Raw genomic sequence first — 27,711 nt, 5'->3', positions numbered from 1 at the left:
TACACCCACTCCTCAAGAGCAAACTGCTCCATTTGTCTCGTGTTTGAAGGTTGCCTTTTCCAGACTGCACGTTTCAGCTCTTTCCAAAGATGTCAATAGGATTTAGGTCAGGGCTCACAGAAGGTCACTTCAGAATAGCCCAATGTTTTTCTCTTAGCCATTCTTGGATGTTTTTAGCTGTGTGTTTTGGGTCATTATCCTGTTGCAAGACCCATGACCAGTGACTGAGACCAAGCTTTCTGACACTGGGCTGTACATTTCTCTCTAGAATCCCTTGATAGTCTTGAGATTTCATTGTACCCTGCACAAATTCTAGACACCCTGTTCCAGATGCAGCAAAGCAGCCCCAGAACATTAGAGTCTCCTCCATGTTTCACAGTAGGGACAGTGTTCTTTTCTTGACATGCTTCATTTTTCCGTCTGTGAACATAGAGCTGATGTGCAGTGCCAAAAAGTTCCATTTTTGTCTCATCTGTCCCTAGGACATTCTCCCAGAAGCTTTGTGGCTTGTCAACATGTAGTTTGGCAAATTACAGTCTTGCTTTTTTATTTTTCTTTTCAACAATGGTGTCCTCCTTGGTCGTCTCCCATGAAGTCCACTTTGGCTCATACAGAGACGGATGGTGCGATCTGACACTGATGTTCCTTAAGCTTAAAGTTCACCTTTAATCTGTTTAGAAGTTCTTCTGGCCTCTTTTAATACCATTTGTATTATCCGTCTCTTTGATTTGTCATCAATTTTCCTCCTGCGGTCACGTCCAGGGAAGTTGGTTACAGTCCCATGGAGCTTAAATTTCTGAATAACATGTGCAACTTTAGTCAAAGGAACATCAAGCTGCTTGGAGATGGTCTTATAACTTTTACCTATAACATGTTACAATTTTCTTTCTAATCTCCTGAGACAACTCTTTCCTTTGCTTCTTCTGGTCCATGTTAAGTGTGATACATACCGTGTCACCAAACAGCACAGTGAGTTATCTGTAGCCCTCTACACAGACCCACTCACTGATTCCAAGATTGTGGACACCTATCATGCTAATTAGGTTACACACCTTGATTTAACATGTCTCTTTTGCCACATTATTTTCAGGGGTACATTTCTGTCCAGGCCTATTTCATGAGTTTTAGATTTTTTTAAATTCTGTGGAAGCATGGTTGAAAAGCAATGCCTGACTTTCATTTGTTCGTTTTCATAGATTTTTGATTTAGTCAGACTCAAGTTATTTCTGTGCCCATTGTGGGTTTTTCTGTCATTAAACGAGGGGTACCAACAATTTTGACCGTGTGTGTGTGTGTGTGTGTGTGTGTGTGTGTGTATATATATATATACACACATCTAGATATCTATGTTTTCTATGTGTACACTCACTGGCCACTTTATTAGGTACACCTGTCCAACTGTGTGTTAAGACTTAATTTCTAATCAGCCAATCACATGGCGGCAACTCAGTGCATTTAGGCATGTAGACATGGTCAAGACAATCTCCTGCAGTTCAAACCGAGCATCAGTATGGGGAAGAAAGGTGATTTGAGTGCCTTTGAACGTGGCATGATTGTTGGTGCCAGAAGGGCTGGTCTGAGAATTTCAGAAACTGCTGATCTACTGGGATTTTCACGCACAACCATCTCTAGGGTTTACAGAGAATGGTCCGAAAAAGAAAAAAAATCCAGTGAGCGGCAGTTCTGTGGCCGGAAATGCCATGTTGATGCCAGAGGTCAGAGGAGAATGGGCAGACTGGTTCGAGCTGATAGAAAGGCAACAGTGACTCAAATTGCCACCCGTTACAACCAAGGTAGGCAGAAGAGCATCTCTGAACGCACAGTGCGTCGAACTTTGAGGCAGATGGGCTACAGCAGCAGAAGACCACACTGGGTACCACTCCTCTCAGCTAAGAACAGGAAACTGAGGCTACAATTTGCACAAGCTCATCGAAATTGGACAGTAGAAGATTGGAAAAACGTTGCCTGGTCTGATGAGTCTCGATTTCTGCTGCGACATTCGGATGGTAGGGTCAGAATTTGGCGTAAACAACATGAAAGCATGGATCCATCCTGCCTTGTATCAACGGTTCATGTTGGTGGTAGTGGTGTCATGGTGTGGGGAATTTTTTCTGGGCACTCTTTGGGCCCCTTGGTACCAATTGAGCATCGTTGCAACGCCACAGCCTACCTGAGTATTGTTGCTGACCATGTCCATCCCTTTATGACCACAATGTACCCAACATCTGATGGCTACTTTCAGCAGGATAATGCGCCATGTCATAAAGCTCGAATCATCTCAGATTGGTTTCTTGAACATGACAATGAGTTTACTGTACTCAAATGGCCTCCTCAGTCACCAGATCTCAATCCAATAGAGCATCTTTGGGATGTGGTGGAACGGGAGATTCGCATCAGGGATGTGCAGCCGACAAATCTGCGCCAACTGTGTGATGCCATCATGTCAATATGGTCCAAAATCTCTGAGGAATGCTTCCAGCACCTTGTTGAATCTCTGCCACGAAGAATTGAGGCAGTTCTGAAGGCAAAAGGGGGTCCAACCCCTTACTAGCATGGTGTACCTAATAAAGTGGCCAGTGAGTGTATATATCTATTATATCTATTCTATTCTAACCTGTGATTTTTCTGTATGTGGCACATTAATTGCCGGCTTTTCAAAAGACATCGGTGCGTAAAAATCGGACAGCACTTGCATGGTCTGAGTGCTGTGCGATTTTTTTTTTTTTTTTTTTTTTTTTTTTTTCTCGCACCCATATGCTTGCATTGGCGAGTCTCGGCTGAGTCTCAGTGACAATCGTGGCATGCTGCGATTTTACACACTTGCCTAATACGGTTAAGTAAATAAACGGTGATGTGAGCTGCCCCATAGATTAGCACTGGTCCGGGTGCTATGCAATGTGTTCTCACATAGCACTCGCCCATATTCTGCGCCATACAGTGGCGCCATAAGACACCATAAGCCACTACGATGTGCTACAAGGCACTATGGGACATTATGAGGACACATGGGCAGGGCCGGTTTTAGATAAAGTGGGGCCCTAGGCAAATGTTTAAAATGGGGCCCCAAATGCTAACATATTGCACATCTCACAGAACAGCCTCTCATGTTAATATTCTAATTCCTGGTTTGTGACTGGACCATGGTTACTTTACCAATGAATACATTATTTTTCTAAAGGTTCTCGTCTTAGCTTTCTTTCCCATGGTAAATAGAAATTGTCAGTCTGCAAATAGGTTCCATTTGGGTCTGCCTTCAAGGCATCAGAGGTGTGAAATGTTTCCAATTCAGTGTGTTCCTGTAAGGGAATGGAAAATGTTATTTTTTTATCTTTTACCTCTTTCTCCTATTTTACTGGTACTGCTACACATTCATGTGTATTACCATTCTGTGTGTCACACAGGTACTGCTACACTATTCTGTGTATTACCTTAAGGGATAAAAGTGTAATGTATATTCATGTGCTGCTATGTATAGTAAAGTTAGGGAAAGTGCAGTTTGTAGGATTGGTCACTAGATGGGGGCATTTTGGTGCCCCCAGTTCTTAGATAGTGTATAGAGTAAGTACATGGTTAATAGTAGGAGGGGCTGCTGTGTGGTAAGCCAGGGTAGGTGTTAGGTTAAAGCAGAGGGCGAGGGACATCCAAACGTCCACAAGGGCAATAGGCCCCGGACACCTCAGCAGCCATGCAACGTTGAAGGAGTAAAACCCAGTCATCCACAACAGAACTTCACAGCAGCGGGCAGATACAGTTGAGGGCCAATAGTGGTTCCAGTTTATGGCAACTCATCGCATTGGCAGATACTCTCAGGGCTGGGGCCAAGCGACTGGAGTAACCTACAGGTGCAGTGAGTTTGGACAGAAAGAATGTGGTGCATGTTGTGTCCCACGAATGGGAACAACCTGTAATGCATATTTCTCTTTGTTTTTTTCTTCCTCCAATCAGCAAAATTCCCTGTTGTTGCTAGGTAGAATTAGACTGTGTGAAAATTGTCCCTATGTCCCTCCTGTAGTTGAGCTCTGTATTAGGTTCCTCCTCCCTTCTTCAGTTTAGCCTACAGCAGCCATTACTCAAGACGCATGTGTACTCCCCTGTACAAATTACCCTTTTTACCTACTGTCCATTGTAAACTAATACAAGATTTTGGAAGAAATCGGCATCGTTTCTCCTGGTCTTTCTACAGTTGCATTGCCAGTGGAGTTAAAACTATCAGAGGACGTCTGGTTTTGTGAGTACGAGTTATACAATTATCTAAGAAGCTGATAGAACACTTGGGACTCGCAGTCATCAGGAGGAGTCAGAATAGTAAAAAGGGAGGTAGCTGTGACCAGGAACAGTACACAGCTGTAATCCAAGAAGAGGACTGTTTAACATAAGGCAAATGTAAAGCCACAACAACAGCAGCTTACATGACTGCAGACATTCTGTGCTCTTCACTTCAGAAAACTGCAGAGTGAAGGATTTATCCTGTTACTAAGAACAGTTCAGAGCCTGTAATCCAGAGAAAGGATCCATCTATAAGCTACTGAGAAGCTGCAGTTTACATAGACTTGTATCATTCTGTGTTCTCCAGCTCAGCTTGTTGCAACTTTGTATTGGTCTCCTTGACAACCAGGAGCAGAACAGCCCCCACCTTTCACTGCAGAGACTGTAGCTTTTTGCAGCTCATATTGCCCAGATCTCATCTGCCTGTGAGTTACAATGGCTGAAGGAAAGTCTGCAATATCTTTATATGAGGACTCAGCCACTAACAGACCCAGGCACTCTGCTAAGCCGTCACTGAAAGCTATAGAGAACCTTGAAGTCATTAAACATGAACTTTCTTGTAATATATCCATCTTATGGCAAAGACTGCAGAGTCGCATTAACAGCATCTCCCAGTATGCCTCTCATGAGTTACCACCAGAGGGAGCCATTGAACAATTGTACTCTGCATACCAGGCTTATAAAGACACTTGTAAAAAATACATCTCAATGCTACGAAAATTAAATACGCCAGAATCGCTAAAGGAATGCGAGGTCTTCCAACAGCTCAATGCCGAACGAGATAGCACCGTGCGCAACATTGTGAACAAAACAGATGCAAAAATCCCACAAATGTCAGAAGTGACATCGCACAGATCCAGGTCTGCTAGGAGCTCAAAACACTCAATCAAGTCAAGCTCATCAAGGTACTCAACCCTCAGTGAACAACTCATAAGAGCGTGTGCCGAAGCAGAATCTACAAAAGTGCAAGCCATTTTCGCCCAAAAGAAAGCAGAAAAGGAAACAGTATCTGCATGCAAGAAAGCAGAGATGCAAGCTGAATCCGCACGCGAGAAAGCAGAGATGGAAGCTGAATCCGCACGCGAGAAAGCAGAGATGGAAGCTGAATCCGCACGCGAGAAAGCAGAGATGGAAGCTGAATCCGCACGCGAGAAAGCAGAGATGGAAGCTGAATCCACACGCAAGAAAGTAGAGATGGAAGCTGAATCCACACGCAAGAAAGTAGAGATGGAAGCCGAATCTGCACGCGAGAAGGCGGAAATAGAAGTCCTGCAGATGGAATACGAACATGCAGCAGCCGTGGCAAAGCTAAAGGTCTTCGAGCAGGCTCTAGGTGGGAGCCAAGGAGGCAGCCTCAATTCATACAAACTCGACACAGAAGACCCACTTAAGCGCACGAGAAATTACGTGCTGAGCCAAACCAACGAAACCCTGAACATCAACAACCTTCCCATCAGCACCGACCTCTCTCTAGAGCATCAGGACATTGATCCGCCTGCAGCTTCCAGCTTTCAAGGTCAGTCCAATGGACCACAAACATTCAAACCTGGACCTCCATGTGTCAATACGCTGCCTGACCCTACACCTCACCAAATGCCATACGCCAACGTCTTCATGCAACCTAACATGCCGTCAAGGCACTATGCCCCTGATAACTATGTGGTTCCAGTCCCGCATACAACAGAAACCATATGTCACAAACAGGTTGCTGGTTCAAACGCCTACGCCACTCCATATCTTCCCATGTTCTTGAACCAAGAAGCTAATACCCACGCTAACAGCATCACTCAGCCAGCAAATGTTTCTCCAAAGTCAGAAAGAACAGACATGGCCAATTTTGCGAGGCTCATGATACGCCGAGTACTCACCAACACCGGTCTCAAAAAATTCGACGACCAGCCTGAGAATTACAGAAGTTGGAAATATACCTTTAAAGCCGCAATTAGTGACCTTGGCATCACTGCTGCTGAAGAGCTGGATCTGCTAATCAGGTGGCTCGGACCTCAATCCACGGAGCGGGTCAAGAGGCTCAGATCCGTCCACATCAGTAATTCAGCAGCTGGACTCATGGCTGCATGGGAAAGACTGGAACGTAGCTTCGGCAGTTCTGAAGCCATAGAGAATGCACTGTTTAAGCGTCTGCAGGATTTCCCCAAAATATCTGGCAAGGAGAGTTCAAAATTCCTAGAGCTCAGTGACCTACTCCTAGAGCTCCAGTTAGCCAAGGCAGACACGCACCTACCTGGTCTCAGCTATCTGGATACCGCTCGGGGCGTTAACGCGATAGTTTCTAAGCTGCCATACAATATACAAGAGAAGTGGGACACTATTGGGTCAAAGTGCAAAAAAGCCAATCAAGTCTCTTTTCCTCCATTTTCCTTCTTCTGTGACTTCATCAAGGAAATTGCAGAGTGCAAAACTGACCCCTGCTTCTGCTATGAAGAACCTATCGGCTTTGCACCATTCCCTAAGTACAAGAGTTCGTGCTCTCATGACAGCAACCGCAGTGGTCCGGTGTCTGCAAAAAAGACAGAAGTTCTGCCTACACCGACATCAGCGCCAGACAAAGGCAGTGAAGGTGAGAAGGTTGAAAATCCGAACCGCCAGTGTCCAATTCACAAACTGCCACATCCCCTAAAGAAGTGCATCGGCTTCAGGAAGAAACCCCTTCAAGAACGAAAGGAGCTCTTGAAGAAGTTTGGAGTATGCTTCAGGTGCTGCGTCTCTACTGAACATCTTGAGAAGGACTGTGTCATCGCCATCAAGTGTCTACAGTGAAGACCATGTACAAGCACTCCATCCATCACAACACGACTCTGCGTCTACACCTTCTCCCACCACAAGCCATGGCGGGGAGAGTTCAGACCAAGTGACAAGCGAAGCTGCGGTATCTTCCTCATGCACCGAAGCCTGCGGAGAAGGTCTTCGAGACAAGTCCTGCGCGAAGATTTGCCTAGCAAGGGTGTATCCCAAGGGTCATCCAGAGAAGGAAGTCAAGGTGTACGTTAGTCTGGATGACCAGAGCAACAAATCACTGGCCAGGTCAGAACTCGTCGACTTGTTCGACTTAAAAGGAGACGTCTATCCTTACACTTTGGGCACCTGCAGCAGCGTTATAAAAACCTCTGGAAGGGCCGGTGGCCTCATAATAACTTCTCTTGAGAAGGACGCCATGGAGATACCACTACCCACGCTTGTTGAGTGTAACCAAATTCCATTCAACAGGGAGGAAATCCCAACACCAGAAGTCGCTCTTCAGCATCCTCACCTCCAGAATGATAGCCAAAGAGATCCCACCCCTGGACGACAAGGCAGACATCCTAATTCTCGGCAGAGACATTATACGACTGCACAAGATGCGTCAACAAATCCACGGACTACTCAATGAACCGTATGCTCAGCGCCTCGAGCTAGGCTGGGTTATCATCGGCAATGTCTGTAGCGACCAGACACAGGATCCTAGCAACATCTCCTCTTACAAAACGCTTATGTCAGATCACCATGACTTGTCCCCCCTGCCAGACCCAGGCCATTACTGGACGAAGGAGAAATCAAATGACACTAAATGTCAGCGACAACCATCTGATAATTCAAGTCTGTGTTATCTTCGAGACTACAACCTTGAGTGAACACTCGGTCCTACAACAAAGAACAACTCACCACCAACAGAGGAAGACAAGGTGATCATCAGGGTCACGAGCATCAAACCCACCAATGTCAACTATAACAGCTGGGTAGCTCCCTCACCTTCCCTTCCCACAAAGGCTGAGTTGCCAAAGGATTCACAGCAAGTATCTGTTGAGTTCTCAACCTTTGACGCCTATCTCCATCACAAACCTGGTCAAGCCGAATCCATGCTAGACTTCAGTGCTCAGAGTGAGAGCACCTCTCTCAACAGCCTTCCTCTTACCGATGGTGCTAGCGTTTGCCCCACGCAATGCAGCTTCAGCATACTGCCGGATGTCGAACAAGGTACGTTCACTTCCCAAGCATCACCTTGTGTTGAACTTCCTATCGAACGAGGAGCCTCGCCTGTTCAAAACAGCATCCACGGTCTTCTGGGGTTCAAAACACCCATTGCAGTTCAAGGCAGGGCATCACTGAGACAGCTCGCTACTCGGGGCATCAACAGGAACACTATGTTACCATCTCAGAGACAGCAAAGGTGGGAGACGGGGAAGAAGTCACTAAAGGCCTTACAGCAACCCCAAGTCCTGCACCGTAGTTCTTTAAAGATTCTTTCATCCGTCATCAAGAGACAAGTCTACGTTTCTTACGATGCATCTATGAAGACTACAGCTGCAGGAACCTCTCCAAGAGCTTCAGTTTGCCGGCTCCTTCAAACAGGAGTCACATGAATGTATCTTAGTCACTGGACTTTGCCATGGCGGGGAGCATACCTTCGCATGCTACTGCTGTGCTAGGACACAGGATTATCAGAACCCAACTGAACTTTAACTTCCCCTTATGGACTGGAACTTCTATTGTTGTGTTGGTGGAAGAGTTGGCATGTTGCGTCTTCCCCAATCCGAAGATGGGTTTCTTTTGGAATCATTTTTCATTTTTTACGTTTTTACTACAAGTATGGACTTGATTTCTGCATTGTGTTGCATTGTTTGTCTTTTCTCCTCTCATTGCAGGTTTCACGATGTCGAGGGACAGATTCTCCTTATCTCGCACAAGGACTTATGAAATCTGACGATTTCAGAAGGGGAGTGTTGTGTCCCACGAATGGGAACAACCTGTAATGCATATTTCTTTGTTTTGTTCTTCCTCCAATCAGCAAAATTCCCTGTTGTTGCTAGGTAGAATTAGACTGTGTGAAAATTGTCCCTATGTCCCTCCTGTAGTTGAGCTCTGTATTAGGTTCCTCCTCCCTTCTTCTACAGTTTAGCCTACAGCAGCCATTACTCAAGACGCATGTGTACTCCCCTGTACAAATTACCCCTTTTTACCTACTGTCCATTGTAAACTAATACAAGATTTTGGAAGAAATCAGCATAGTTTCTCCTGGTCTTTCTACAGTTGCATTGCCAGTGGAGTTAAAACTCTGAGGATGTCTGGTTATGTGAGTACAAGTTATACAATTATCTAAGAAGCTGATAGTTAGAACACTTGGGACTCGCAGTCATGAGGAGGAGTCAGAATAGTGCAAACCCAGGGAGCAGCACAGAAGGGCAGGTCACTCTCTTAGTGATTTCTGACTCCGGGAAATAATGATTTTGAATCTGGGGCAAAACAGACCAAGGGATGCATAACCGTAGCAGAGCTGTGTGGAGAGGATGCTGAGGAGTCATAAGGGATGGTCCGACCCAGGCCCGCACCTTGTGATCATGGGAGTAGCGCAGGGAAAGAAAATGAACATTGTTTTGTGAAGCCACTGGTAAAAGCTTTGAAGATTTTTGATGTACTGTGTCATGAACCCCATAAAGTTATTGTTGAATTTGAAACCGACTGTGCCTCGATTAATGCAAATTGGTCAAAAGGGGATCTCCTGCAGTGAAGAGGAGAACCAGAAGAGGTTGGACCGAAGTCTACAGGTATGCAGACTATTGAACAGTATTTCTCTGTGAGGGAAGGCCAGGACACAAGTGCCCCGATGTCCTTGGCCATGACTACGGTCCTGGCTAACCCTTACATTCCCAGGAAGGGCCCCTGGAGTCTGAGATCAGGAAAACTGCCTTTTCTAAGGATAACATACACTCACTGGCCACTTTATTAGGTACACCTGTCCAACTGTGTGTTAAGACTTAATTTCTAATCAGCCAATCACATGGCGGCAACTCAGTGCATTTAGGCATGTAGACATGGTCAAGACAATCTCCTGCAGTTCAAACCGAGCATCAGTATGGGGAAGAAAGGTGATTTGAGTGCCTTTGAACGTGGCATGATTGTTGGTGCCAGAAGGGCTGGTCTGAGAATTTCAGAAACTGCTGATCTACTGGGATTTTCACGCACAACCATCTCTAGGGTTTACAGAGAATGGTCCGAAAAAGAAAAAAAATCCAGTGAGCGGCAGTTCTGTGGCCGGAAATGCCATGTTGATGCCAGAGGTCAGAGGAGAATGGGCAGACTGGTTCGAGCTGATAGAAAGGCAACAGTGACTCAAATTGCCACCCGTTACAACCAAGGTAGGCAGAAGAGCATCTCTGAACGCACAGTGCGTCGAACTTTGAGGCAGATGGGCTACAGCAGCAGAAGACCACACTGGGTACCACTCCTCTCAGCTAAGAACAGGAAACTGAGGCTACAATTTGCACAAGCTCATCGAAATTGGACAGTAGAAGATTGGAAAAACGTTGCCTGGTCTGATGAGTCTCGATTTCTGCTGCGACATTCGGATGGTAGGGTCAGAATTTGGCGTAAACAACATGAAAGCATGGATCCATCCTGCCTTGTATCAACGGTTCAGGCTGGTGGTGGTGGTGTCATGGTGTGGGGAATTTTTTCTGGGCACTCTTTGGGCCCCTTGGTACCAATTGAGCATCGTTGCAACGCCACAGCCTACCTGAGTATTGTTGCTGACCATGTCCATCCCTTTATGACCACAATGTACCCAACATCTGATGGCTACTTTCAGCAGGATAATGCGCCATGTCATAAAGCTCGAATCATCTCAGATTGGTTTCTTGAACATGACAATGAGTTTACTGTACTCAAATGGCCTCCTCAGTCACCAGATCTCAATCCAATAGAGCATCTTTGGGATGTGGTGGAACGGGAGATTCGCATCAGGGATGTGCAGCCGACAAATCTGCGCCAACTGTGTGATGCCATCATGTCAATATGGTCCAAAATCTCTGAGGAATGCTTCCAGCACCTTGTTGAATCTCTGCCACGAAGAATTGAGGCAGTTCTGAAGGCAAAAGGGGGTCCAACCCCTTACTAGCATGGTGTACCTAATAAAGTGGCCAGTGAGTGTATGTTATCACCTTTGGGAGACCTGCAGCTTAAGGACAGATGCTAGTTAACTGCCGGCCATACATTGCCTACAAATACACATTTCCACTACACTGTTCCGCTCGGGAGCTGTGGACTCACAACCTACTCTGCTCCACTGGCTGGTCTTACTCTCACTTTTTCCCTGCTGCTGTACCTCCATCGTTCACGGGAAGGAGAGTCGGAGCCAAAGCCTCTTATTGCCATCAGACCCTATTTAAAATGGGGGACCCGCTACAGCTCATGCATGCCTCCTTCAGACCCCTGGTGCCCAGCCAGTCTCCCATGCCAGTACTAAGGGCCGCCATCATGGCGTTACTGCCCTTACTGCTTTATGGGGTCAAGTAAGCAGCTGTAAAGAGGGGTGCCCGGACCCCCTCTTGTGCTTGCTCACCAGGCCCCATCATGCACTAAAGTGCAGTGCGCTGCAGCACACACGTCGGTGATGGGGCCTGGGAGCTTTATTGGAGCTCCACAGCCGTCTAACCTTGACAGCTCCGCAGCTCCTGCTCCCTCCGCCTTCTCTAGACTTCCGATCAGGTGACGGCGCATACATGATGACATCATCGCGTTCACACTGACATGTAGGAGGACGCAAGAAGCAGAGCTGTGCATGCACGGGATCGTCTGTGAGATAAGTATGAAAACCATTTTTTTTCTTTATAAAATGGATTAACTGGGTGAAGAGGGACTGCAAATGATAAAGTGAGGGAGGGGACTGCATGTGATGAAATGATGGGAAGGGGGACTGCACATGATCAAGTAAATAAAAGTGAAAGTTTTGGTGAGGGGGACTGCAAATGATGAAGTGAGTGGGGTGGACTGAAAATGAAGTGAGGGAGGGGAGAGGTACAGCAAATGGTGAAGTGAGTGGGGGAGGGGGACTGCAAATGGTCAAGTGAGTGGGGGAAGGGGACTGCAAATGATGAAGTGAGTGGGGGGAGGGGGACTGCACACGATCAAGTGAGTGGGGCAGGGGGACTGCAAATGATGAAGTGAGTGGAGGAGGGGGACTGCAAATGATGAAGTGAATGGGGGAGTAGATCTGCGCATGATGAAGTGAGTGGGGGAGGGGGACTGCAAATGACAAAAGTGAGGGGGTAGGAATGGGCAACCATCACCGAAATGGAGGGGCTGATGTAGCATGATGAGTACACGAGCATCGATCCTACTAATGAATAAGGGACATGGATATCAGTGTCTTTTGCTGCATAAGGCATCTAGACAAACAAAAACTCTCTTTTGACACCCCCGGACACTGGAAATATCGGCTTGACCGAGCGTTCCTGCAAATGATGAATTGAGGGTCGGGGGACTGCAAATTATGAATCGAGGATGGGGACGGTGGACTACAAATTATGAATCGAAGTTGAGGGGATGGGGAGAGCAAACAATAAATTGAAGATGGGTTGGGAGAGCAAAGGATGAATTTTGAAGATGGAGGAGTAAATGATGATGTATTGAGACTAGGGGATGTGGGAAAGTAAATGATGAATTTGGGGTGGGGCAGCAAATCATGATAAATTGAGGGTGAGGGAGAGTAAATGATGTATTGAATGTGGGGGAGTGAAGTTGACCTTGAAGTAGAAGGTGGATGTGCAAGAGAGGGAAGACATGACATAATGAATTGGGGCATTATGGTCATGTAAATATAATGAATAGGGGTAGTGGGAGGTACATAGTGGGGGCCGTTGAGGATGCAGTGACTGGTATGGAATTGGGGGAAAGAGTACAGGTGCTAATTAATTTATATATTTATTAGGTGGGGAAAGTGGTTATTTATAGTTGGTGGGAGCACAGTGGTGGATTATAATTTATATTTGGAATGGTGGGTTGCACAATAATTATATATTAATGGTGGTTGCACATCTGTATTCAGCTATGTAGTGTAGAAGAAAGGAAAAACGCGGGGAATGTGCTTCTGGAAGTTTTGCTCTAAGTAACTATGTATTATGTTATGCAGAGGTGAGTCCTGATTGGAAGAAGTGATGGCGGTCTGCTCCGGATGAAGAAGAGAAGAAAGATTAAGGACTTCAACTAGACATCACTGGTAAGCCAGTATGTTACCTGTACACTGACACTGTATACTATATACAGAGCTCTTGTGTATAATGTCACTGGTGATCAATGTATTACCTGTACACTGACACTATATACAGAGATACTGTGTATAATGTTACTGGTGATCCCTGGATCACCTTTACACTGACCCTATATACACTTTATACATAGGAGGTCTGTATATAGTATAATGTGCCTGGTGATCACTGTATTACCTGTACACTGACACTATATACAGAGCTCCTGTGTATAATGTCACTGGTGATCCCTGTATTACCTGTACACTGACACTGTATACAGAGCTCCTGTGTATAATTTCACTGGTGATCACTGTATTTCTTGTACACTATATACAGAGCTCCTGTGTATAATATCACTGGTGATCCCTGTATTTCCTGTACACTGACACTGTATACAGAGCTGTATAATTTCACTGGTGATCACTGTATTTCTTGTACACTATATACAGAGCTCCTGTGTATAATGTCACTGGTGATCCCTGTATTACCTGTACACTATATACAGAGCTCCTGTGTATAATGTCACTGGTGATCCCTGTATTACCTGTACACTGACACTTTATACAGAGCTCCTATGTATAATGTGACTGGTGATCCCTGTATTACCTGTACACTGACACTGTATACAGAGCTCCTGTGTATAATTTCACTGGTGATCACTGTATTTCTTGTACAGTATATAAAGAGCTCCTGTGTATAATGTACCTAATGATCACTATTACCTGTACACTGACACTATAGACAGAGTTCCTGTGTATGTCACTGGTGATCCCTGTATTACCTGTACACTTACGCTATATACAGAGGTCCTGTGTATAATGTCACCAGTGATCACTGTATTACCTGTACACTGACACTATATACAGAGCTCCTGTGTATAATTTCACTGGTGATCACTGTATTTCCTGTAAACTAACACTATATACGTAGCTCCTGTGTATAATGTCACTGGTGATCCCTGTATAACCTGTACACCTACATTTTTTTTTAATTAGTTTATTAAACAACAAACAGATGGACACATTTTGTAAATAACCAATGCAGTGTATACATGATCATCATAATATCTGTAAAGGGAGAAAACCAGCAAGTTTGCATATTGAGTTATTTGTACAGATCTCAATTTCACAGGTCCTCACTCTCTTGCGAGGCCTATGGATAGTCACGGAGTAGTTACAAGAACCCGTTATTCATCTATACTAATGTTTGGCTATTCATAACACAGAATGATACATTACAACCAACATACAGTGGGGAAAAAAAGTATTTAGTCAGTCAGCAATAGTGCAAGTTCCACCACTTAAAAAGATGAGAGTCGTCTGTAATTTACATCATAGGTAGACCTCAACTATGGGAGACAAACTGAGAAAAAAAAATCCAGAAAATCACATTGTCTGTTTTTTTTTTCATTTTATTTGCATATTATGGTGGAAAATAAGTATTTGGTCAGAAACAAAATTTCATCTCAATACTTTGTGATATATCCTTTGGTGGCAATGACAGAGGTCAAACGTTTTCTGTAAGTCTTCACAAGGTTGCCACACACTGTTGTTGGTATGTTGGCCCATTCCTCCATGCAGATCTCCTCTAGAGCAGTGATGTTTTTGGCTTTTCGCTTGGCAACACGGACTTTCAACTCCCTCCAAAGGTTTTCTATAGGGTTGAGATCTGGAGACTGGCTAGGCCACTCCAGGACCTTGAAATGCTTCTTACGAAGCCACTCCTTCGTTGCCCTGGCGGTGTGCTTTGGATCATTGTCATGTTGAAAGACCCAGCCACGTTTCATCTTCAATGCCCTTGCTGATGGAAGGAGGTTTGCACTCAAAACCTCACGATACATGGCCCCATTCTTTCTTTCATGTACCCGGATCAGTCGTCCTGGCCCCTTTGCAGAGAAACAGCCCCAAAGCATGATGTTTCCACCACCATGCTTTACAGTAGGTATGGTGTTTGATGGATGCAACTCAGTATTCTTTTTCCTCCAAACACGACAAGTTGTGTTTCTACCAAACAGTTCCAGTTTGGTTTCATCAGACCATAGGACATTCTCCCAAAACTCCTCTGGGTCATCCAAATGCTCTCTAGCAAACTTCAGACGGCCCGGACATGTACAGGCTTAAGCAGTGGGACACGTCTGGCACTGCAAGATCTGAGTCCATGGTGGCGTAGTGTGTTACTTATGGTAGGCCTTTTTACATTGGTCCCAGCTCTCTGCAGTTCATTCACTAGGTCCCCCCGCGTGGTTCTGGGATTTTTGCTCACCGTTCTTGTGATCATTCTGATCCCACGGGGTGGGATTTTGCGTGGAGCACCAGATCGAGGGAGATTATCAGTGGTCTTGTATGTCTTCCATTTTCTAATTATTGCTCCCACAGTTGATTTCTTCACTCCAAGCTGGTTGGCTATTGCAGATTCAGTCTTCCCAGCCTGGTGCAGGGCTACAATTTTGTTTCTGGTGTCCTTTGACAGCTCTTTGGTCTTCACCATAGTGGAGTTTGGAGTCAGACTGTTTGAGGGTGTGCACAGGTGTCTTTTTATACTGATAACAAGTTTAAACAGGTGCCATTACTACAGGTAATGAGTGGAGGAAAGAGGAGACTCTTAAAGAAGAAGTTACAGGTCTGTGAGAGCCAGAAATCTTGATTGCTTGTTTCTGACCAAATACTTATTTTCCACCATAATATGCAAATAAAATGAAAAAAAAAACAGACAATGTGATTTTCTGGATTTTTTTTTCTCAGTTTGTCTCCCATAGTTGAGGTCTACCTATGATGTAAATTACAGACGCCTCTCATCTTTTTAAGTCGTGGAACTTGCACTATTGCTGACTGACTAAATACTTTTTTTCCCCACTGTATCTAACATAATACAAAAAAACTATTACTCCTACCCTGCTGACCTGTACACTTACACTATATACAGAGCGAGCTCCTATGTATAATGTCACTAGTGATCACTGTATTACCTGTACACTGACACCATATACAGAGCTCCTGTATATAATGTCACTGGTGATCATTGTATTTCTTGTACACTGACACTATATACAGAGCTTCTGTGAATGTCACTGGTGATCACTGTATTATCTGTACACTGACACTATATACAAAGCTCATGTGTATATTGTCACTGGTGAGTCACTGTATAAGGCTAGTTTCACATTTGCGCTTTATAGCACAGCGACGGCCTGCGCACGGCCGCCGCTAAGCCCCGCCCCCTGCCGGCTCCCGGCCCACCCCTTCCGGTCATCGCCGCCTTCTAGCGCACATGGGCGCTTGCGATCTGCGCACCCTATCTTTAGCATAGGGTGCGCAGATTGTGCGCTGGCCGTGCGCTGCGCACTTTTGAAGGTGCGCCGTGCACGCCGAAATGCAACATGCTGCGTTCGGCGCACACGGGCGCACCTTCAAAAGTGCGCAGCACACGGCAAAATCCTGCTAGCGCACGGCCAGTGCACGACACCCTATGCTAAAGATAGGGTGCGCAGATCGCAAGCGCCCTTGTGCGCGATAAGGCGGCGATGACCGGAAGGGGCGGGCCGGGAGCTGGCAGGGGGCGGGGCTTAGCGGCGGCCGTGCGCAGGCCGTCGCTGCGCTATAAAGCGCAAATGTGAAACTAGCCTTACCTGTACACTGACACTATATACAGAGCTTCTGTGTGTAACGTCACTGTTGATCACTGTATTATCTGAACACTGACACTATATACAGAGCTCCTGCATATAATGTCACTGGTGATCACTGTATTACCTGTACACTATTCTCTATATACAAAGTTCCAGTGCATGTCACCAGTGATCCCTGTATTACCTGCACACTGACACTGTATACAGAGCTCCTGTTTATAATGTCACTGGTGATCACTGTATTTCTTGTACACTGACACTATATACAGAGCTTCTGTGTATGATGTCACTGGTGATCACTGTATTATCTGTGCACTGACACTATATACAGAGCTCCTGTTTATAATGTCACTCATGACACTATATAGAGAGCTCCTTGGTACAGAGCCACTCCGTGGTTGGCACTCATAACAAGTGAGCATTTCTGCTACACACAGGCGATCTGATCATTGCATGTGTGTAGCAGAGGCGATCGAAGAATTGCAGTTTTTAGTCTCCCTTGAAGACTATTGAAGCATGCTAAAAGTAAAAAAAAAAAAAGTTTTACATTTTTTTTAAAAAGTTCAAATCACCCCCCTGTCACCTCATTCAAAATAAAACAATAATAATAATAAAAAAAATATATACACATATTTGGTATCGCCGCATTCAGAATCGCCTGATCTGTCAATATAAAAAAAGAATTAACTCGATCACTAAATGGCATGACGAAAAAAATTCAAAATGTCAGAATTGTTTTTTTGGTCGTCACTACATTGCAATAAAATGCAATAACGGGCGAGTAAAATATCGTATCTACTCCAAAATGGTATCAATAAAAACGTCAGCTCGGCTCGCAAAAAATAAGCCCTCACCCAGCCCCAGATAACAAAAAATGGAGACGTACAGGTCTCGGAAAATGGTGGGGTTTTTTTTTTTTTTTAACAAATTTTGGAATTTTTTTTCACCACTTAACCCCTTAATGACCGCCGATACGCCTTTTAACGGCGGTAATTAAGGGTACTTAAACCACAGCGCCGTTAATTCACGGCGCTGTGATTTAAGTGAATAGCGCCCCCCAGTGTCGGATTTTCTCCGGGGTCTCGGCTGCCAGGGGTAGCCGAGACCCCAGAGAACATGAATCGGTCGGTTTTTACCGACCCCCGCTTTTGCGATCGCCGTTATTAACCCTATAACGGCGACCGCAAAAAAAAAAAAAGCCGCGATTTTACATTTAATTTCTCTTTCCTCTGATGTGATCGCACATCAGAGGATAGAGAAATAGGGTCCCCAATCCTCCCGGTACCTCTCCCTTGTCCTCCGTCCCCTCCCGGTGGTCCCGCGCCCGCCGGCGTCATCCGATGGGCGCCGCCATCTTGAAAATGGCGGGCGCATGCGCAGTGCGCCCGCCGGGAATCTGCTGGCTCCGGCTGGCAGATTCCATTCATTATTTTGATCACTATGATAAACGATCATAGTGATCAAAATAATAAAAATAGTACATAACCCCCCCGTTTATCACCCCCTTATATAGGCACACATAATGAAATAAAAAAAATATTTTTTTTTTCAGTTTTCCATAAGGGTTAGGGTTAGGTTAGGGTTAGGCTAGGGTTAGGGTTGGGCTAGGGTTAAGGGTTAGGGTTGGGCTAGGGTTAAGGGTTAGGGTTGGGCTAGGGTTAAGGATTAGGCTAGGGTTGGGCTAGGGTTAGGGCGAACTAGGATTAGGGTTGGGATTAGGGTTAGGGGTGTGTTGGGGTTAGGGTTGGAGCAAGAATTGAGGGGTTTCCACTATTTACCAACTTTGGGGGTCTAAAAATTGGGGTCTAAAAAATCACTTTTGTGGAAATAAAAAAGACTTTTTATTTTCACGGCTCTGCGTTTATAAACTTCTGTGACGCGCTTGGGGGTTCAAAGTGCTCACCACACATCTAGATAAGTTCCTTAGGTGGTCTAATTTCCAAAATGGGGTCACTTGTGGGGGGTTTCCACTGTTTAGGCCCATAAGGGGCTCTGCAAACGCAACATGATGCCCGCAGACCATTCCATCAAAGTCTGCATTCCAAAATGGCACTCCTTCCCTTCCAGGCTCTCCCATGCGCCCAAACAGTGGTTCCTCCCCACATATGGGGTATCAACGTACTCAGGACAAATCGCATAATAACTGTGGGGGTATGATTTCTCCTGTTACCCTTGTAAAAATAAAAATTTGGGGGCGAAAAGATCATTTTTGTGGAAAAAAAAATGGATTTCTTATTTTCACGGCTCTACGTTATAAACTTCTGTGAAGCACTTGAAGGTTCAAAGTGCTCACCACACATCTAGATAAGTTCCTTAATGGGTCTAGTTTCCAAAATGGGGTCAGTTGTTGGAGTTTTCCACTGTTTAGGCACATTAAGGGCTCTCCGAACGCAACATGGCATCCGATCTTAATTCCAGCCAATTCTGCGTTGAAAAAGTCAAACGGTGCTCCATCCCTTGCGAGCTCTGCCGTGTGCTGAAAAAGGGGGTTTACCCCCACATATGGGGTATCGGCGTATTCAGGAGAAATTGTACAACAAATTTTGTGGTTGATTTTCTCTTTTAACACTTGTGAAAATAAAAAAAATTGGTTCTGAAGTAATTTTTTTCCAAAAAAAGTTAAATGTTAATTTTTTCCATCCACATTGCTTTCGTTCCTGTGAAGCACTTAAAGGGTTAATAAACTTCTTGAATGTGGTTTTGAGCACCTTGAGGGGTCTAGTTTTTAGAATGGTGCCACTTTTGGGTATTTTCTGTCATGTACACCCCTCAAAATGACTTTAAATATGATGTGGTCCCTAAAAAAAAATGGCTTTGTAAATTTTGTTGTAAAAATGAGAAATCGCTGGTCAACTTTTAACCCTTATAACTTCCTAACAAAAAAAAATTTTGCATCCAAAATTGTGCTGATGTAAAGTAGACATGTGGGAAATGTTATTTATTAAGAAATTTATGTGACACATCTCTCTGATTTAAGGGCATAAAAATTTAAAATTTTAAAATTGCAAAATTTTAAATTTTTTTGCCATATTTCTGTTTTTTTCATAAATAAACACAAGACTTATCGAAGAAATTTTACCACTAACATGAAGTACAATATGTCACGAAAAAACAATCTCAGAATCAGCAGGATCCATTAAAGCGTTCCAGAGTTATAACCTCATAAAGGGACAGTGGTCAGAATTGTAAAAATTGGCTTGGTCATTAAGCTGCAAACTGGCTCTGTCGCTAAGGGGTTAAAAAAGAACCTAGACATGTTTTTAGTGTCTGTGAACTTGTAATGATCTTGAGAATTATAATAGCAGGTCAGTTTTAGCATTTAACAAACATGGTAAAAAAGACAACTGTGTTTTTGCAGTTTCACCACACTTGGAATTTTTTTCCGTTTTTCCAGTACACGATATGTTATAACCATGGTATCGTTCAAAAGTACAACTTATCCCACAAAAATACAAACCCTCACATGGCCATATTGACCAAAAAATAAAAAAGCTATGGCTCTGGGAAGAAGGGGAGGAAAAAGTAGAAATTCAAAAACTGAAATACTCCTGGTTGTTAAGGGATTAATGATCAGTATTATAGTATTCAGTCACTATGTGGTGGCAACATGTGATCTGGTCATGGTGTGGCGGTATTTTTTCCTCTCACGTGGTATTATGTGGTGGTAATATGTGGTCTGGTCATGGTTTGGCGGTATTTGTCCCTTCTATGTGGAATTATTGGTCATTTTAAAAAAATTTATGTGACTAATTCCCTTAAATAAAAATAAATAAAAATATACCTAAAAAGAGTATTGGACATTTTAAGAAATATTTAATAGGTTAGAGTAGAGTAGGGTCCAGCCAAAGGAGTCTCCCTTATTTGTGATGGTGGTTTAAAAAATCTTTTGGCCAAAACAAAAGATGGCATGTATGTGAACTTGTGTTCAATGGGAACTGTTAATGAGTGGTGAGGATGTGGTGCAGAAGTGGAGTTTTTCCAAAATTGGACAGTGGGACTGTGGAAGGTTTGAGGGGTAGAGGCAGAGCTGGGGTAGAGCATGGGTGGAGTCTCAAGAGGGCACAAAAATTTTGCCAGTATGGGCCCTGAAATCCCTAGTGGCAGCCCTGCCGGTACTTGCCCAGCCTCAATCTGTGCAGAGGCTGCCATCCGTGTCAATGGCACCAAGGATTTGCTGCCTTTTTAACCGTGAACTTTATCAGAGAGCAATTTCCTGGATAGTGTCCTGTGTCAGGACATGCGCAATGCTGGGACGCGTGGTCATCAGGTACCAGCCTATATGAAAGTGCTGGTTCCCTGCTCACGATCGCTCAGGGAGGACACAGCATGACCTGCACGTTGCTTCCAGCTCCTGGTGCCGGCTGCAGCAGAGATGGTGACCTGACGGGAACTTTCTAGCCCAGGGCTGGGAAAAACCCTTTTTCCTTCTTTCCTCCAGACACCTGATGTACCTTTGGCCTATGAGAAAACACTGGTGCCCTGCTCACACTCATTTGGGAAGCACACCCATGTGGGAACTGCCGCAACGCTTTCAGCTTCTCCTGGTGCTGGCTGCAGCAGAGACGGTGCCCTGCCAAGAACTGACTGACCCAGGGCTGGGAAAAAAACTTTTTCCTTCTTTAGTCACCACCGTCTTCTTTACCAAAGGTTCACCATCTAGGATAGGAAACCAACTGATGTAGAGAAAGGCGTCGTCCTTTTTATCTTGAAGGTTTCCTATCCTTGAAGGGTGGATCCCCATTGTTGTTGATGCTGTCATGGATGACAGAAAAAAATTTAATTATTCTTACACATATGGTCAACATGTTCACTACACCCCTAGATAAATTGAGAGGTGTGGCTTGTAAAATTACATCACTTTGGTGAAATCCCCCCCCCCCACCAATGTGACATGGTGCTCTCAAACAGTCCAGCAAAATCTTAACTCCAGTATGGCGCATTCCCTTCAGACCTTTGCACTGTGTCTCAAAAGTAGTTTTTGACCACATATTGGGCATCAGTGTACTCAAGAGAGATTACATAAATTGTATGGTGCAATTTCTCCTGTTAAAAAACCTTACATATGAAAGGTAGACTCACCAAGCCATGAGTGATGCACTAGCAGGATGCAGCAGACCTCCACTGATAAAGGCTTAGGGCAGCACAGGTGCAACCCACTGATGAAGACAGCCAGTAACCAAAAGGAAAGGCTCCCTAGTGGGAAAATTGCACAGTTAAGGCTTGCATAGGACATTAGTCACACAGTGCGGTGCAAAGTGTCTGAACAGCCTATTGATCACGCCCATAGCATTAGCAGGCGGGCTGTTCTGCACTATATACATGCATCACACTGAAAAAAACAAGCCAACATAAAGAGGCCCAGCTGCATCCTGCTAGTACAGTACACCCAATACTCCCCTACAATGCACAGGACTGGAAATGACACGGACGCCGGCTGCTGCTTTGCTGGACTGAAAACAGTAAAAGGCTAAAAACACAAACCTTTATTAAAATGTTCTGTGATCCACAACGCGTTTCGATAGCGATATGCTATCTTCCTCAGGTGAAACACAGTCTGTTCACCTGAGGAAGATAGCATATCGCTATCGAAACGCGTTGTGGATCACAGAGTGTTTTAATAAAGGTTTGTGTTTTTAGCCTTTTACTGTTTTCCTTTTCCTTAGTGCTCCCCTAAGACATTGTTGTTATTTCGTTTCTATTTCCACATCCCTCGTGACGGTACGCAGCAGGCTGTGACATCACCCATTGTGAATGGTGGATCCTGTGTTATCTACTGTATATAGAGGTGTTATTAGTCATTGTACAGGAGGAGGATGAGGTGAGCTGTGACATCACCCATTGTGAATGGTGTAACGAATGTATAGAGGTGTATGTCAGTCTGTGAGTAAAGCTGCATTAATAGGATACAATGGCCACACCATTTTAATGGGATGTAAGTAGATAAAGAGTGAAACAAACTAAACTACCAGTCAGAAAATGATGGATCAGATATGTTGTGTTAATCTCACCTAGTGAGGAGTATCTTTATTGAACTTTGGTGAGCAGTTGTTATGCAGAAATGGTGTTAGTGAACTAAGGTGTTTTGAGAAAAAAGGAGGCCAATGAAACCATTTTTAGACTCTCTGGGGGTCTTCTACCAGAACCCAACAGCCTCACAAACATAGGAGACACCTGGTCAGCCTGGTGCATACTCTGACCATGGCATACGTATGTCTGAACTTGGCCTTATCCAGCATTGTGGAACAGAGGAGCTGAGTTTGACAGTAGGTTCAATAATGTGCACACCATCTACCTCTGTACTCAGGGGATGTTTTGCACCTGAGCCTGGCTCTATGGCCTGGGAAAATGACATCACAGAGGGTTAGGGATTGTGCGGCCATCCGGTGTACAGAGGAACAGAGGGTCCCTTCGTCAGCAGGAGGAGGACGCAGCAACAGCTTGCAGCTTTTTAGGCTTAAAAACCTCAAGCACAGTGGCTATTGTACAGAGATATATGGTGTGCACATTATTGAACCTCCTGTCAAACTCAGCTCCTCTGTTCCACAATGCTGGCTATTGTACTACAGAGGTAGATGGTTTGCACATTATTGAACCTCCTGTCAAACCCAGATCCTCTGTTCCACAGCCCCTCCAGCATTGTGGAACAGAGGAGCCTGGTTTGACAGGAGGTTGAGTAATGTGCACACCATCTACCTCTGTACTCAGGGGTTGATTTGCACCTGAGCCTGGCTATATGGCCTTGAAAAATGACATCACAGGTGTTAAGTCATGTCCAAGTGAGTGATCATCACTGCAATAGATAGAATGACTGTTGCATTATATAGGGTTTAGTAAAACAGTGCTATTAAAATGCACAAAACATTTCCTGGGATCACAAAAACCCAAAGAGAGCGCGAAGCCTCAGAGCAGCCAGTCCCGTCGACCACGTAGTCAGGAGCAAGGAAAGACAAAGTGATGCGGAAGCTTCCTGCCACTACTCATCTACAATGTCTGCGCACAGCTCCTGGCACCAAGCGACTGCTAATAACAGGACAGGTGCAGGTCTGAGGGACCCTTTGGCAGCAGGAGGACGCAGCAACAGCTTCCAGGCGCAGCTTTTTAGGCTTAAAAACCGCAAACTGCAGCACTCGGCCACACACACTCAAGCAGCAGGAGCTGCCTTCCATTCCACTCGTCCTTCCCTTCGGTGCGGCTGAAGGACCTGTGGATGGCTCCCTTTACGTCTAGGCAATGATATCTTTCCTCCCCTGGTGTTGCCGCACTATCACAGAGGGAAGGTAGATTCCTTGGGATCTATGGAATTTAGCAGCCCTTTTAGGGAGAGAGGACGGATCCGTCTTTGACACTATTCTGTACTGAAATATTGTCAGGAAGGGGGATCTACTGACAGGCCCTGGAGATCATGCATTCTCCTTGCTGATACTAAAGCTACCAGTAAGGCGGCTTTTAATGAAACGCACTTTATTGAGGTCGAGAGTATGGGCTCGAATGGGCCCCTTGTGAAAGCATCTAGGACTAAGCTAAGGTCCCAAGGCGGTACTTCAGGGATATGAACCAGGATTGGTCGCTGGCAAGCTGAAATAAATCGAGCTACCCATTTGTTGCCCGCAACGTCATAACTATACAAGGCCCCCAGAGCCGAAACTTGGGCTTTTAGAGTGTTAACTGCAAGCCCTAACTCACGCCCTTTCTGCCGGGACTCTAGGATAGCAGGGATAGGTTACTCACTGGAAAGGCCTGCTGAATGGAAAGTTAAATTTTTTTCCTCCACCCTGGTGTAGATTTTGGTTGTGGCTTCTTTTCTACTATGCAAGAGGGTATCAATTAAACTAACTGAGAATCCCCTTAGCTTCAGTAAGTGCCTCTTAAATTCCATGCCATGAGGCGTAGACCTATGACCTGAGAGAGGTAATAGGGTCCTTGTCAAAGTAGGTCCCGATCCAGAGGGAAAATCCATGGATCGTAAATTGACATGGCTCTCAGCCATGGAAACCGTGGCCTCTTGGGCAAAAACGGGGCTATTAAGATGACCCTTGGTCCTTCTTACCTTATCTTCCTGATGACAGTCGGTGACAGTAACATCGGAAGGAAGGCGTAAGCCTGTTGAAACGTCCAAGGGGTTTGAAGGGCATCGAGGACACCCGGATTGTCCGTTCTGCACAGTGAAGTGTACCTTTCGACATGTCTGTTGGCCCTTGTAGCGAACAGGTCTATCTCCGGCATGCCCCACACAGCCGCTATCATCCTGAAGATGCGCCAGCTGAGCATCCATTCCCCTTGATGCAGGGTATGGCGTTTGAGGAAGTCTGCTCTGGAGTTGTCCACTCCTCTGACATGGAGAGCAGACATGGACAGGCTCTGAAGTTGTCTATTACCCTGACGAGGAGGGCCAATAGGGACAACAGGTGTGTAGTAGTCTCTCCGCGGTAGACATCAGAGTTCTTGTCCGTGTTCTTCCTTGTACTATGAAGGTACTATAAAGTACCATGAAGTAATATGATGCCATATGCAGTACCATGAAGCACTAAGTACCATGAAGCCATATTAAGTACCATAAAGTACCATGAAGTACTATGCAGCAATATGAAGCACTGTGAAGGTAGTATAAAGTACCATGAAGTACTATGAAGCAATCTGAAGTATTATGAAGCACTACGAAGCACTATGATGCAATCTCAAGTACTATGATGTAATACTAAGTATGATGTAGTACTATGAAGTACCATGAAGCAATATGAAGTACAATGATGCAATAAGTACCATGAAGTACTATGAGGCAATATGATGCACTATGAAGTACTATGCCATCTTACGATGCAATATGATGCAACAGGAAGTACTATGACATATGATGTACTATCACGTACCATAAAGCAATATGATGCAGTATGAAGTACTATGACATATTATGATGCAACAGGAAGTACTATGAAGTACTATGACTTACCACGAAGCAGTATGATATACTATGATGCAATATGATGCAACAAGAAGTACTATGAAGTCGTATGACATATGATGACGTACAAGGAATATCATTGGGCTGTGTGTGCATCACTATTTGCGCTCCCCCCCCCCCCTTTTTTTGTGATTCATATTTGGTGCACGTTTGCACGGGCGGTAGTATTTGGTAATCTATCAGTGGTGCCCACCTTTCGCTACATATCTTTCGTACTATGAAGTAGCATGAAGCAATATGATGCACTGTGAAGTACCATGAAGTACTATGAAGCACTATTAAGTACCATGATGCAATCTGAAGTACCATGCAGTACCCTTAAGTACCATGAAGTATGATGATGCAGTATGATTCATAGAGGTGCTATGATGTGATATGATGCAGACAGGCTCTATTTATATCATATGATGTACATAGGCCCGATGAGGTACAGATAGACTTACGGCCATGCTTGAAGGTGCCAACCAAGAGAACAAGCCCACAGTTATATTCAAGAGGGCAACCTCTCAGGGTTCCAGATAAACCTCCACTTTGAATGGTACATCTCAAATGTCAGAGTGAACTCACCCGAAGGAGCCAATTTAATGAGCCGCAGCTGGCAATCTTCATGGAGACAATGTGCTGGATTAACCCCTTATGTCCTTTATGGGTGGAGTAGTTAAGTTTGCAAAGAGTAAACACCTGTTCACTGAACCATAAAATTGAAACATACTGTATGCTTCACAAGGTCATTCTGAAGCCACCCATCAGGCTCTGTGCAGACAAAAACAGGCAAATAACTGGTCAAATCAAAAAATGTAGCCTGAACGTATGGCCTTACCAAGGCCTATAGGCCAAAGGTCTAGCTGCACATCTTTGCAAAAGCCTACCTCAGCACACGAGATTGCGTGTGTACCCCAAGGACTACTCCCAGCGTGCTGCTGCTTACCAGGGATCTCCAGCTGGTATTCCATTCTGGCACTTGACTGGCCTCAAGCCACTTAGATGCTGCCACCTGACAAGAGCAGTCACATTCAACATAGAATGGCTGCCGACCCTCGGAGAGCAGGAGGGAAAGTGAGTGAACACCTGAACGCTGCTTCACTGATTCCTGCCGGGTGCTGTAGCCACCAGTTGCTAGCCGAGGGTCCAGCTATACTGAGCTTCACTTCCAGGGAGCAGGGTGAGCCTAGACCTTCGGCCCGCGTTTTTTTTTTTTTTTTTACACATCAACCGGACCAGGGGTTTTCAGCTGGTCTCCCACTCCGGTAATTGCCCTGCCTCCATCTACTCAGCAGCCGCCACCTCCTGATGATCAAAGGGTTCGCTTTCCCGTCTACCACTTTTATCCGTGGAACCACTCTGTGTAGAGCGTCCACTTTCTGCTACTGTGCAGTAGCACCTCGACCTCTTCATGTGTGTGTACCTTGCACCACCATACGAAGTGGTTCGCTTTCCCGTCTACCATTTTTTTTTTATCCATGGAACCACTGTCTAGAGCGTCACTCTGCTGCTGTGCGGTAGCACCTCCACCTCTTCATGTGGGTGTACCTTGCACCGCCATACAAGACGTTCTGAGACGTGGGTCACTTTCCCATCTACCATTTTTTTTATCCGTGGAACCACTCTGTCTAAAGCGTCCACTCTTTCTGTTGCTGTGCAGTAACACCTCCACCTCATGTGGGTGTACCTTGCACCGCCATATGAGGCGTTCTGAGACGTGGTTCGCTTTCCAGTCTACATTTATCCGTGGTACCACTCTGTCTAGATAGAGCGTCCACTCTCTGTTACTGTGCGGTAGCACCCCCACCTCTTCATGTAAGTGTACCTTGCACTGCCATACGACGCCGTCGTCTGCATAC

At 45.1% G+C, this 27,711-nt stretch overlaps 1 protein-coding gene across 1 annotated transcript in view; it reads right to left on the bottom strand.

Annotated features, from left to right (window-relative positions):
* The window catches only part of PTCD1 (pentatricopeptide repeat domain 1), a 116,386-nt gene extending 90,049 nt beyond the window's left edge, over positions 1-26,337 (bottom strand). Inside the window, exon 1 of the mRNA XM_073546682.1 lies at positions 26,314-26,337. Coding sequence (XP_073402783.1) covers positions 26,314-26,319 — 6 coding nt within the window. The 5' untranslated portion in view covers positions 26,320-26,337. The remainder of the gene's footprint in view (positions 1-26,313) is intronic.
* Between the last annotated feature and the right edge of the window lie 1,374 nt (positions 26,338-27,711).

The sequence above is a fragment of the Dendrobates tinctorius genome, unplaced genomic scaffold (assembly GCF_039654945.1).
Source record: "Dendrobates tinctorius isolate UK_male_01 unplaced genomic scaffold, ASM3965494v1 ptg000150l, whole genome shotgun sequence".
In the NCBI taxonomy this organism is placed as follows: Eukaryota; Metazoa; Chordata; class Amphibia; order Anura; family Dendrobatidae; genus Dendrobates; species Dendrobates tinctorius.
This window is presented reverse-complemented; position numbering and strand designations above follow the sequence as displayed.